Below are 12,504 nucleotides of genomic sequence, written 5' to 3'. Positions count from 1 at the left end.
TTTAAAATAAAGTTATACCTATTATCTTCTATAGCCCCCCCAAAAAAGGCCTAGCGACGCCACTGCTCGAGTTGAAATTGAAGTTTAAAACTCACAAAACAACACACACATAAGAGCACCATTAATGATTGTCAGAAACACGATACCGCTTTTAAAGCCACAAATCTGAATGAGGGATCTCATTTTAGGAGTAGTAAAGCGACATTTTACTTGAAATAAGTGTTCTTCCTTTCTGTTCCGCCCTAAATAATTATAATGCTAAAAGCTCATTTTGTATCTCCACAAGAATAGATTTATAAGATTTCATATGTGAAAATCTGCGCTCCCTTTATCTCGAAACCATTTTCTGTTTTTATTCAAGATGAAAGAAGACGGTCCACGGTTTGGAGATTCCCTCCCAATGGACCGAATAGGTAAATATATAAACTAGGAGGAGCTAATTGAAAAATATAACAAATCGTTACGAGCTATGTTTCTAGTCTGGAGAAATGACGCTCGCGAAGAAGCGCGTGAGGATTTGTTTTCATGCTCTAAGATAGTGTGAAAAAAATTTCCTTACGCTCATTCCATATCCATGGCTTAACAATAAATCACCAGACTCACGTCACGTGCAAAATCGCGCGCAACTGTGATGACGATTTCTTATTTTTCAACAAGTTCGAAAAGACCAATTTCTTTATATATTCACCTATTACAATCCGACTGGAACCAAAATTGGGAGGTTCCATTCGACGGAACTCCAGCAATTTGGCGGTGGAAAATAGCCTCAATATACTGCACGTAACGAAAGGGTTCATTGCTAAGTTCTCTCCGATAATAAGGAGTACCCTAGTGAAAAGTTATATTTTCAAACGATTTGAAGGCTTATCAATATCCGCACAATTTCTTTCTATATTATTGTAAATAATGCTTCACAAGGTAAATTTATATTTTAATCAGGGTAAATAGACATGTTACAGTAAATTGTTGGATTTAAAAAGAAAACTGTTTTTAGTTGAATTTTTAGCAGCAGAATCAAGCAATTTTAGAGCAGAATGTTCTTTCCGTTCTGATTGTTGTTTTTATTCTCATGAGGAAATTTGTAAAACACTTTTCGTGGGTATGAATAAATTAGTTTTACCAGGGTTAGATGTAATTTTAGAAGCAGTAATGGAGAACAGTGTAATGTTGGCGCGCGCCAAAGTCCCGGAACCCTTTCCACGGGACGGGGGGGGGGGTATGAAAGGTTAGGCGGGGTCATAGCGACAGAGGTAAAAAGGAATTGCTTATTTTTCGCCGTCCCCGTCAGCAACGTCATCAAAACGTAGTTTAAGTGAGCCAGAAAGATAATTTAAAATTTTCTTTACGTGTTGAAGGGAGGTGCTCCATACCGGGCTATGAGTCGGACTGTAGTAAATACTAACCATTCTCCATTCCTGCTTCTAAAATTACATCTATCCCTGGGTTTACTTAGCGGGATGTTGAAATAACTAGTTGATAAATGTTTAACAGTTTAAATTTTGCAGATAACTCATGGATAATACTAAATTCTAGTGGAATTTTTGTAGAAATGAGTGTTATGACCTTATTGGTGACGAATTTATACGTGCCCTTGAAACGTCCAAATAGCCAACGGGCACATTTTGTGACCACTGCTTCTTCTAACTCATAAAAATCTTAAACTGTATAATTTTTTAGCATTTTGCTGTATTTAATTACAATTCTATTAAAAAGCTATTTAAAACCTGTTGAGGTGAAATGAGGTAAATATCATGAGTCTGAGTTGATCTTATAAAAATAGTAATTTCGAAGTATGTTTAAAATTGATGTGCCAATTATGTATAGAATTTCTATTGAAATTTGATACGGAAAAATAATTTATGATCCCCCGTAAGAAAGTATCACTAACGACAGAATCACTTCAAAGACGAAAATTAATGCAGCCATAATGTTTCCTACAATCCAGACTCGGAAAACGGAAGTGAGAAAGATCAAGTTCATTGGCTCTCCCAATATCAAAGCGCCAGACTCCACTAGGTATTTTTGAGCGTAAAAATTTGCAGAAAATCTGTGGGTAGACAGTAGACTAGTTTCAAATATTCGTTGGCAACTGTGTAAATAAAAAAATAAACAAAATTAATTGTAGAATAACACATCGACTGTAATTTAACGTAAAGCCTCGAGAATTATCCAGGAACTGAGTTATACCGCTGCCTACGTTAATCAAGGCCTGTGCGCGGTAGTTTCGAAGGGGGCGACTTTTAAGAAACGCCACTTCTTATTTTCCCTCTATATTACCGCGAGATGGCATTGCGAGCTGGAACGAAACGCGCGCAAAATCCAATATTTTAAAATTCCAAGCACTCGAAAATGAACATTTCAAATTCCTTAAAAGGAGGGTGAAGTGGAAAATCAAGTGATTTTTATCGATTCTTCTAGTTATTATAAGACCAGTCTGCATAGTGAAACATCCAGGAAATACAGTCTCCGAATGACTTTAAAATTAGGCACGAATACTCAGGGTTTCCCGATAGTATCGGATCGGTTGGTTTAATATGATACTAAACCAATACTCGTTTAATATGCTACTAAACCGATACTCGTTTAAAATACTTTAAATGGCGCTACGTGACATTTTTAGGTCTTTCAGTAATGTATTGATAATATCAGAAGGGAATAAGAGAGAAGGGAGACATTAGAGCCTGCTTTGGTAACGAGAGTCCGACCAACCTCAAGAAAACCGCGAAAACTTTGCGCAAGTACACAGCTTTTAACCAATTTACTGCAAAAATAGTTCTTTAAGTTCTCCGCGGTATCAGGCGGCCTATTTGTCTGCTAGATTTTCATTCTCCAAAGGCTTAGGGCTGTCGATGTTTATGTCTTGTGTAATAACCTCAAGTATGTATTTTATTGAAAATCATTTTTATTTTTTAATATTAATTCAGAATAATAAGTTTTCATCTATTTATTACCTTCAAAATATCTGATTTTGGTATGTTTTCAATTTCCGTGTATCTAAATTAATTGCACAGCTTGATTTCGTTTATGAACATGAAATTCGGCCATTTTTATCTCCTTCAATGTAAAGTTGTAAACAAAACTACTTTTTATTCGTCAACCGAGACGTCACCTTCTTATGTGACGTCACTGCTAAGACAGAAGTTAGATAGCCAATCAGTGAAGGGTAGTTGATTTGAGGTTAGTAAGACTGTTGTTACGAGTGTAAAGCATTATGGAGATATAAAGTGTGTCCCTTCTCTCTTATTCCCTTCTGATAATATTTCATTTCTATGAATGTCAATCGTGATGATTTCTCATCTATATAAAAAGTACATGAATTTAGTATATCTAATAAAAAAATAAAATTATTTTGGAAATAATAACTCTAAACAGTGTACTTAGAAATATAATTCATGAAATTACACTTTAAATTAAATTATTTCCTTGATCTGTAAATGGCACTGTCCTACTAAAAATATCGGCATCGGTCGAAGAATCAAGTTTTTGGATCATAGTGAGTAAATATCGGTATCGGTTCCTGTTTGCACCGGCACCGATCGGTATCGGGTTAAGCCGGGTATCGGTCATCTCTAATTTTCGTCCAAAATACTTACAGATAGTTGACATTCTCAAGGATTTCTCGATGAATTCTTTTGTTGAAAAACATATGAGCGAATATGGGCTCGTAAGTTTTCTTTCCGACATAAATCCGTCTTTTCTTCTCATCCAATTGATTCCACAGGTTAAACAAATGTCCGCGACCAGGATCCCAAAACATTTGCGTTTGATCAATGATAACCGATTTGCCATTCGCCAATTGGTCCGTTACATTTGGATCATTGAGGAAATGAAATAGTCTCCCTCCTTTTTTCCTCAAACCGGGATACGCAATTTCGTTTTGCTGAAAAATTAACGCGTGCAACTGTATCACGAATTAGCCCCGAGACAAGTGTTTTTGTCGACTTAGATTTATTTACTGTTACCAGGGATTCATGTAATTTTAGAAGCAGGAATAGAGAACAGGGTGTATTGGGCGCGCATCAAAGTACACGACCCCCTTCCCGGGGGGGCATGAAAGAAGAGACGGGTCATAGCAACAGAGGTAAAAAGAATTAACGTATTTTTCGCCGTCTCCGTCAGGAACGTCATCAAAAGGGAGATTTTGTGGGAATAGCTAGACTCATCATTATGTATGACGAAATTTATGATGCGAATAATCCATCTCGCTGCCTAGCTGTTGCATCGACCATTGAAATGACAGTTAGTTAATCGTGACGGGAAGTGTTCAAGCTCAGCCCACAAATCCCTCATAGAAATTAATGACGGATATGGGGCTGTATGCATTCCTTAGAGATGTGAAATTACCGCAATTTAATTTTTAAAAATGGTAATTTATCGGGTAAAGTACCGATTAAAATTTAGTTAATTTACCGATAAAATTACCACTCTAAAATGAAGGTAAGATATAATTCGGTAATTTTCGCGGCATTTGGTAAATTACCGGTAATTTTTAAAGCATTACTGGTTCCTGCACAGACCGATTTTTTAAATGACATATAATAAAAAGATGGCCTTGGGAAATATTACAGTTTTGGGCGGCCAAATTGGTCACAAAAAAATTGGGAAAAAAGGGGGGAAAACTAAAAAAGACTATCAAAAAAGCACGCACCACATATTGCTTTAATCAAGAACGAATGTTTTAATCTAATTCTTATTATAAAATTTTCTGGAACATCTTATGGGTTTCGAGTAGCTTTGCGATCTCTAGTCGATAAAAAACTTCAAACTGAGAGATTAACATTCTCCAGTAGAAACTAAATATTATAAACGAATAAGTTTATAATATATGTTCCATGTATTATAAACTTATGGTTTTACATACCGTTATTAAATTGTATATTTTACAATTCTTGGACATGAGAGTCAAAACTTTTGGATTTGCAATCAAATCTTCGATTGTGTCAAATTTTTGGGACTTGCCAGTCATTAGTGTGCCAGTTAAATTTCCCGACCACGCATACGCCAGCACCAAAGTTCCGAAAATCCAAATAGCGCGCAACCATTTCTTCACTCCACGTTCCTCCAATGATGCTACAGCTAAAAGCATTAAATATACATCATTATATGGTTTCTGAAAAACAAATTACTGATATTTCAAACGAAAATTCTAGACGCGCAATTGTGTAGCTACACATTTTGTAACTTCGCCCCTCAAATTATTTCCTAAACGTAATTTTAGCAACATCAAGAATTCCTAAGTTTCAACTATTTTTTCTTTAGTTGAACCAAGAAGTGATATCTAGTTTATTAGGGAGAAGGTGTAAATTCGTCGCATTTCCAGCTTTATCTCCAGTTCAAACGTAGGTCCGGAGTTAATCTCCGCCTCTAAATTACAACCAGCATCTCATTGGTTCTAGAAAACTGACGTTAGCGCGACGCGAAAAACGAAAATTACGTATTCTCCGACTATGGAGAGGCGAAATACTTCGGCCTCCTTTTACGTCCCCCCCCCTTGTATTTTTGAAGAGGGACTGGGACTATGGCGCGCGAATACTTAGGCATCTTATACCTTCTTCCTAATAAACTATATATCGCGTCTTGGTTAAACCAGGAAGTGATTTATATTTGAAGGCATAAAAAGGCGTCCGGTGCTCGCGTGAAAGTCGACATTTCCCCTCAATGGTGGGGGGGGGAGGATTGTAAACGGAGGTGGGGGCTTAATATTTTATCTTACTTTATGTTTTTCACTATCTCTCTTTTACCTTTGCGTTAAGCCTTGGTTTGGTTTTTGGAACTCACGAAATCATTAGTACACTTGATTCGATTTAGAAATAATTGTAGAACAATTTTCACGTAGAGTTACATATTCAACTCCACCAATTTACGTTCAAAACCTTTAACTAGATAGTTAATGGCAATTGAAAACAACTGGCGTACCTATTCAGCACCGCGGGCAGCCACCATTTTCTGTTTAATTTGCTCTAGTTATGTTTTTTCTAGTCGGAATACGTCATTCTGGAGTGGGGTGGCGAAGCGGTTAGCGCTTTCGCCTCGCAGCAAGAGGATCCAGGGATCGATCCCGGACTGTGGCACCGGGTGAAAATCCGGGAACAAATCCTTCCGCGTAGAGTTTGCAAGTTCTCTCCCCGCTTGATAAAAGGAGTTTTCCTCCGCGGTCTAACCCGGTTTCTCCTTTCCATCAAAACTTGCAGAGGTTAACGGTAATAGTTAGTATAGGGCGCTGTAGGTTAGCTGTGGCATAGGGGCTAGCCACCACCCCTCTATGCATTGTAAACGGACCCAACTGTAAACAACCCACAGGTTTAGTGTGGAAATCCTTTCATAGGCAAAGCCTAGATTATTATTATTATATTATTATTCGCGTCTGTATGACCTATCCCCACGGGATCCAATAGGAAAACGCAGAGCAATGACGGACATGAAAGGGGTGGGGCTTACTTGTCAACTGATACCGGCGCAAAATCTAGCGAATTATTCTTATTGTATATTCCTTCTTGCTATTATTATTATTATTATTATTATTATTATTGTTGAGGAGGGTACGCGCCCTAGCACCGATGCCAAAGGCATATTGTGCATCCTCGTATTCAGGCCTTGAAAAGGCCCGTAGCAGCAGCGTAGCGAAGAATTCGCTCCACCGTAATAGAGGAGACCCGCGAGGGTTCCAAAGTGTGTGAATCAAAATATTCTAGTCTAAGCGAGGCGAAGCAGTCGCACTCGCAAAGTACGTGAGCGGATGTTTCTTCCTTCTCCTGACACGACCTACAGAGAGGGTCGTCGGCAAAACCCATCAGATGGAGGTGCCTATTAAGCCGACAGTGCCTGGTCAGAAGACCAGTGGCCAGCCTAATATCCCATCTGCTGAGCGAAATTAGGTCTCTGGCACGAGACCTGCAGGGACCATTGACCAACAGTTTTGTCTTTCTCTGGCCCTCCATGTTATGCCAGAGCTGGTTTTGTATGACAGTCAACCTGTCATGCAGACACCGTTTCACGTGCCTGTAGGCCCCCATGACAGCCTCCTTCTCAATGAAGAGATGAAGAGGAAGCATGTCAAGGAGCACCTCCAGGGAAGCAGTTGGGGTCGATCTCATGGCCCCCGTAACACCAATGCAGGCAAGCCTTTGAAGCTTGCGCAGGGCAGCCTGCACCGTCTTAAGCCGGACCCTTGTCCACCAGACAAGTGCCCCGTAAGATAGTATGGGTCTGATGATCCCAGTATAGAGCCAGTGTACAGCCTTGGGGTTGAGGCCTCAAGTCTTGCCGACAGAGCTCCTGGTCCTCCAGAAGAGCATCTTGGCCTTCTTAATACACCGATCAAGATGCGGCTTCCATCTGAGTCTGCAATCAAAGGTCACCCCCAGGTATTTCACCTCGGAGGACTTTGTCAGAACCTGGCCAAAGAAAGAGATATCATTGAACAGATCCTTAGTATTTTTCCTCGTAAACGGAACAAGGACAGTTTTATCAGGATTAACGGTGAGGTTAACCGCCTGACACCATTGCTCCACGCTAGAGAGAGCAGATCTCATAAGCGCGGTAACAGTATCCGGGAACTTCCCGGTAAAGACTATCGCTACATCGTCCGCATACCCGAAGCAGCTACAGCCCCCAGCACCCCCGAGCCTCCCCAAGAGTTCGTCCACCACCAGGCACCACAACAGGGGGGAGAGCACTCCACCCTGAGGGCAGCCCCTGCTGGTAGTCACCCCTAGAGAGTCCCCAAGGAGGGACGCCGACACCTCGCGGTCGGTAAGCATGGACTTGATCCAGCGGCCAAGAGTGTCGCTGATGCCAAATCTCTTAACAGCTTCAGTAATAACCGAGCTAGAGACCTTGTCAAAGGCCCCCTCAATATCGAGGAAGACGGCCAGTGAAATTTCCTGAAACTCGAATGCCCTATCCAGGCAATTCGTAAGGCCGTGAAGGGCCGTCTCAGTGGATTTGCCTTTTTGGTAAGCAAATTGTGAAGAAGAGAGAGGAGTTACCGAAAGTACCTCGTCTCTAATGTACCTGTCCACCAGCTTCTCCAGAATTTTGAGGAAGAAGGAGGTCAGGCATATGGGCCTAAATGCCTGCGCCTCGAGATAGGAAGCCTTGGGAATAAAGATGACCCTAGAGCGTTTCCAGTCACGAGGTATGTGACCGAGAGCAATGCAGAGTCTGTAGATCTTGCATAGCGCAGAAGCGATGTGGTCTAAGACCTCCTGCAAAAGCAGAGGGAAGACCCCATCGGGTCCCGGAGACTTGTAGGGCTCAAAACAGTTGACAGCCCACCGAAGCTTGGGAATCGTGACAACCTGTCTGGCTGCAAGCCTGTCTTCCCTCTTAGCCCTGTGCTGGACAGGGTAGAGAGAGTCAGGGTTTGTTGGATTGATGAAAGTAGAGTCAGGAAAATGGACCTCCAGCATGTGCTTGAGAGTCTCAGCCCCAGACTTAGTGTACACAACCTCCCGCAGCTTAATAGCATTAAGTCGATGTGTGCTGTCGTGCGCTAGAATCTTCATGACCCTAGCCGTAGCAGGGACATTGGAGACTTGCTCACAGAAGGTCCGCCAGGAGTCCTTCTTAGCAGCTCTAATGGCCCTGTTGTAGGTGTTAAGGGACTGCCTGTATCCAGCCCAGTCACCCGTGCGCTTGGCTTTGTTAAAGAGCCAAGTGGGCAGTTCCGGTGGAACGACTCCATGATGGAGCACTGTAAATCACCAGCAGCCCTAGAGGGCTGCAAACTGAAAAAAGTCATTCCCAAAGCCTGCCAACTCCAATGGTAAAATTTTCACAAACGCCACTGCCACCCTAACGCCATTGTTATATTTTCAACTTCTCCCTAACGCCACACTAAAGTTCATTTCATTTTTGAATCCCTGCCAAAGCCAATTGTGAAGTTTCACACGAATTCCAATCCCTGCCAAAGCCGATTGACAGATTTAAAAATCTTTCCAATCCCTTCCAAAGCCAATTGATAAATTCAATAATATTTCCAATCCCTGCCGAAGCCAATGTGAAATTTGACAATTTTTCCAATCCCTGCCAAAGCCAATGAGAAATCCGACAAGTTTTCTAATAATCCCTGCCAAAGCAAATGAGATATGCGACAAGTTTTCTAATCCTTGACCAAACTAATGAGATATCCGACAAGTTTTCCCGTCTCTGCCAAAGCCAATGAGAGCTTCAACAAACTTTATTTCTTACTCCAAACACAAAAGCATTTAACCTAACCAATTTTCATTTATATTTACCCCAACGTTTCCCAGCCGGCCGTGTGGTATATTATGAACTGATATATTATGAAGGTTTTCCAACGTTATCCCACTGCATTTTTTAAATTATTTTTATTATAAACTGGAACATTGTTTATAATTGTATTTTTCCTTTTTACATTTAATCTAAGGCGACGGAAAAATTTATGACTCTCTAACTTAAAAAGAACAAATAGTTTTAGTTTCGTTTTCTCTCGCACAGCAATGAATTTGTTTTTTTTTTGCGGAGGGACGGCTGTACCAGCCGCGACCGTCATGTGCCGTCTGTGTGGGGTTGAACTTCATGCATCCCGCTTGCGCCAAAACAACCGCGTGGGAAATTCAAAGAGGAAAAATTGACTAATATCACTAATGCCACCCAACTCCGGTTGAATAAAATAAGGCTGGCTCTCAATGCCACCAACTCCATTTGGATACTATAAATGCCAACGCCAGCCAAAGCCACCTGAATCCAACAATAATCCAGTCCCGACCGACTCCCGTATAAGTTTTCGAAATATTTCCACTCCCTTCCGACTCCGTTCCATTTCAGAGATAATATTCCCAAAGCCACCCAAAGCCAAATTATTTATTTTACCCAACTCCAACTCCGACCAAAAATGAGGGAGTCCCTTGGCTTTCTATGGAGTTGGAGTTTTCCCAAAGCCTTTGCAGTCCTCTAAGCAGCCCTATCAAGATCCTTAGGTGAAGTAATTTTGGAGTGTGACCCCCTCCGTAGCGTAGGATTAGGTCTTCCCTATAGCCAGCCCAATTAGTCCGTTTTGGATTGCGTATCTCCGTCCTCGCCGGGACAGAGGTAGACAGTAAAGCAGATGTGCCTATGATCCAACAGAGACGGCTCATTAGACACATGCCAGTTAGACACGGAAGACACGAGGTTTTCCGTGGCTAGCGTGAGGTCAATGACCTCCCTTCTATTAGAAGTAACAAAAGTAGGTTCATTGTTTTGATTAAGAATATAGAGTTTACAACCAACTAAATATTCTAGTAAATCATCACCTCTCCTGTTGCAGTCAGAACTGCCCCACGTGATGTGATGAGCATTGGCGTCGCAGCCAATGATTAGTTTGTCCCCTCTCTTTTCACATTGATTGACCAAATTGATCACCTCAATTGTCGGGAGAGAGTCCGCGTCGTGGGCAAAGTATGCAGAGGCAGCCGTGATAGTCAACTTGGCATGCCCAGTGGCCAGGACTAGCTTCACGGCCACCGTGTCCTGGGACGTGTACAGCGGTAGAGAGATACAACAAAGATCCCTCCGAACCAGAATACACGCCCTAGGTCTAGCAGCAGTATGGTCATAAAATAGTGACCCCGCCGCGTCAAACCGAGGATTTTGCCATGGCAAATCCACGGTTCTTGTATGAGGGCCAGATCCAGACCCTCTATAGCAAACCTCCTGCAGAGTACCGCAGAGGCCGCCTTACTATGGTGCAGATTGATTTGAATTGCACGTAGCGTCCCCATGGTCCTTAAGAGAGGGGTTCAGAAGGGACCTAGCTACACCTCATCGGTCCCGAGGGGGCTAGTGGCACCTCCCCCCCCGACAGGCAAGCTCCCAGTCCCAAGATCCTCCCCCTCATCAGGACCACTAGAACGCACATCGGCTGGATCCCGAAGGGTCCCATCCGATTCTTCCAGTAGGGTGGACTCATCCATGGAAGAACAAGCTTCCGAATGAGCCACCCCCTCCCCCTCTGTGCCTAGAGCGACACCAGCGAGCTCCACAGCGAGATCCCCCATCTCGCTAGACCCACCCCCTGCCGTAGACTCGGCTGCAGTGGTTTTGGTGGTTTCCGTGTGCTGTAGGAGTTTGAAGGAACCCTTGTCCACTCCAGTGAAGCCCACGAAGCCAGCATTATTAATGGCGTCCAGCGAGGAGCCATCAATGGACAGTACCCAGTACCGCACGGCCCTGTCCACGTATGTCCGGATACATTTCCAATATTCGGTTGCAAAGCCATCGTTAAGAGCCTTTAGGCGCCGGAACAGCACCGGCGGCTCTTTGGTGATCTGGTCCCTGGTGCGGAACATTACCTTAAACGGCTTAGGGATTTTGCTAGCTCTCATTACTGAGAGCACCGTATCCCCCACCACCGAGTAGGCTAAATTATCCTTCAACCATTGACCGGTGAACGTATCCTCACAGGAGTATACTAGGGCCCGGCCGTCAGGCTAAAATTCCCAAGGCGCGGTAGACGGCTCCCCGAGGGTATCCCGCCCAGCACCCCTCGTCTTCTGGATTGGGCCCACGTCTTCCTCCGTGTTGACCGCCTTCGGATAGCCTTTTTTAACAATGGCCATCTTTTCTGAGCTGGCGGCGTCTCTATAGGACTTGGACTTTTTCGACGCCGCCTGCGAGATACTGGGTGAGGGAGTCGAATTCTCCGCTCTAGGCCTCTTCAGTGGGTTGTCACGAGCCGCCGCACCCCCAGCGGGGGTGGAGACCGTTTCAGACCCCGATTTGGCCTTTTCCCGAGCAATCTGTCGTTTAAGACGACGTCGCACGGTACGTTTCGAAGCCTTACCAGTCACACGCACCGATAAATCGGCACGAGTATCGCTGGATGCAGGCCCTAGCGCAGTGGTATCAGTGTGGGTTCCGCCCTGAGCAGACCCCTGCACTGTAGGTTTGGTAGTTTTGGAGTTGTTTTTGTTTGAGGTTTCCATGAGAATCCCACGAGTAAGGGGGCAAGTAAAAGGTCACCACCCGGTAGTCCCCCACCCGGGTGGAAGGCTAGATACAACGGGGTGTCGCCTGGTGCCCCGAGGGGATCGTTAGCGATACCGTAGTTTTACTTCCCCAGTACCACGCAGCCCTCGGCACGATGCCTCAACACCTTGGCTTGCTATGGTTTAACTATTTATTTAAATCGGTCTAATTTACTTACGATTTTGCAATAAATCAGCAAAGTATATCCAGATGCACTTTGAAAAAGTCCAACAATTCTTTTTCCATAATTTCATTTGTTTACAGGTAGCTAGAAGTGTCACTAGCGACACTAATATCAGGGAGAAAGCGTTCAACGTCCAAACTGTGTTATCGTGCCCTTTGATGGTGAGATTCTTTTGTGAACGCTCGTTCTTAATGGGCATGCTTGAAAATATGGAGAATGAATCGAAGTAACTGATCGGAGATACATGATGTAACATCGTGTCCATTTCACCGGCGAAATATTGCAGTACAACAGTGTCTAGAATCTTTAAAAATATATATATTGTGAACTAAAATTTAAGAAGCCTA

General features: G+C 43.1%; 2 protein-coding genes across 2 annotated transcripts in view; one reads left to right on the top strand and one right to left on the bottom strand.

Moving 5' to 3' along the window:
- LOC149668197 (DNA (cytosine-5)-methyltransferase 1.S-like) overlaps positions 1–12,504 on the top strand; it is a 177,101-nt gene that overhangs the window by 47,517 nt on the left and 117,080 nt on the right. The window lies entirely within an intron of this gene.
- LOC149668207 (uncharacterized) lies at positions 4,469–12,468 on the bottom strand. Its single transcript, XM_089841084.1, has 3 exons — positions 12,152–12,468; positions 4,862–5,076; positions 4,469–4,793 (listed from the first exon to the last, which is right to left on the bottom strand). The coding sequence occupies exons 1-3, from the start codon at positions 12,420–12,422 to the stop codon at positions 4,761–4,763; spliced, it is 519 nt and encodes a 172-aa protein (XP_089697210.1). The 5' UTR covers positions 12,423–12,468; the 3' UTR covers positions 4,469–4,760.

The sequence above is a fragment of the Phalangium opilio genome, unplaced genomic scaffold (assembly GCF_054372755.1).
Source record: "Phalangium opilio isolate 3A_F unplaced genomic scaffold, DU_Popi_V2 ptg000056l_1, whole genome shotgun sequence".
Lineage (NCBI taxonomy): Eukaryota > Metazoa > Arthropoda > Arachnida > Opiliones > Phalangiidae > Phalangium > Phalangium opilio.
This window is presented reverse-complemented; position numbering and strand designations above follow the sequence as displayed.

Excerpts from the sequence above, each read along its gene's own strand:
- LOC149668207 (XM_089841084.1), bottom strand. The coding sequence starts at position 12,422 with ATGGACACGATGTTACATCATGTATCTCCGATCAGTTACTTCGATTCA. Across the intron at positions 5,077-12,151 it reads TGCTGATTTATTGCAAAATC|CTGTAGCATCATTGGAGGAA; the intron begins GTAAGTAAATTA and ends TAATGCTTTTAG. Across the intron at positions 4,794-4,861 it reads AAATATACAATTTAATAACG|TTTCTACTGGAGAATGTTAA; the intron begins GTATGTAAAACC and ends TATAATATTTAG.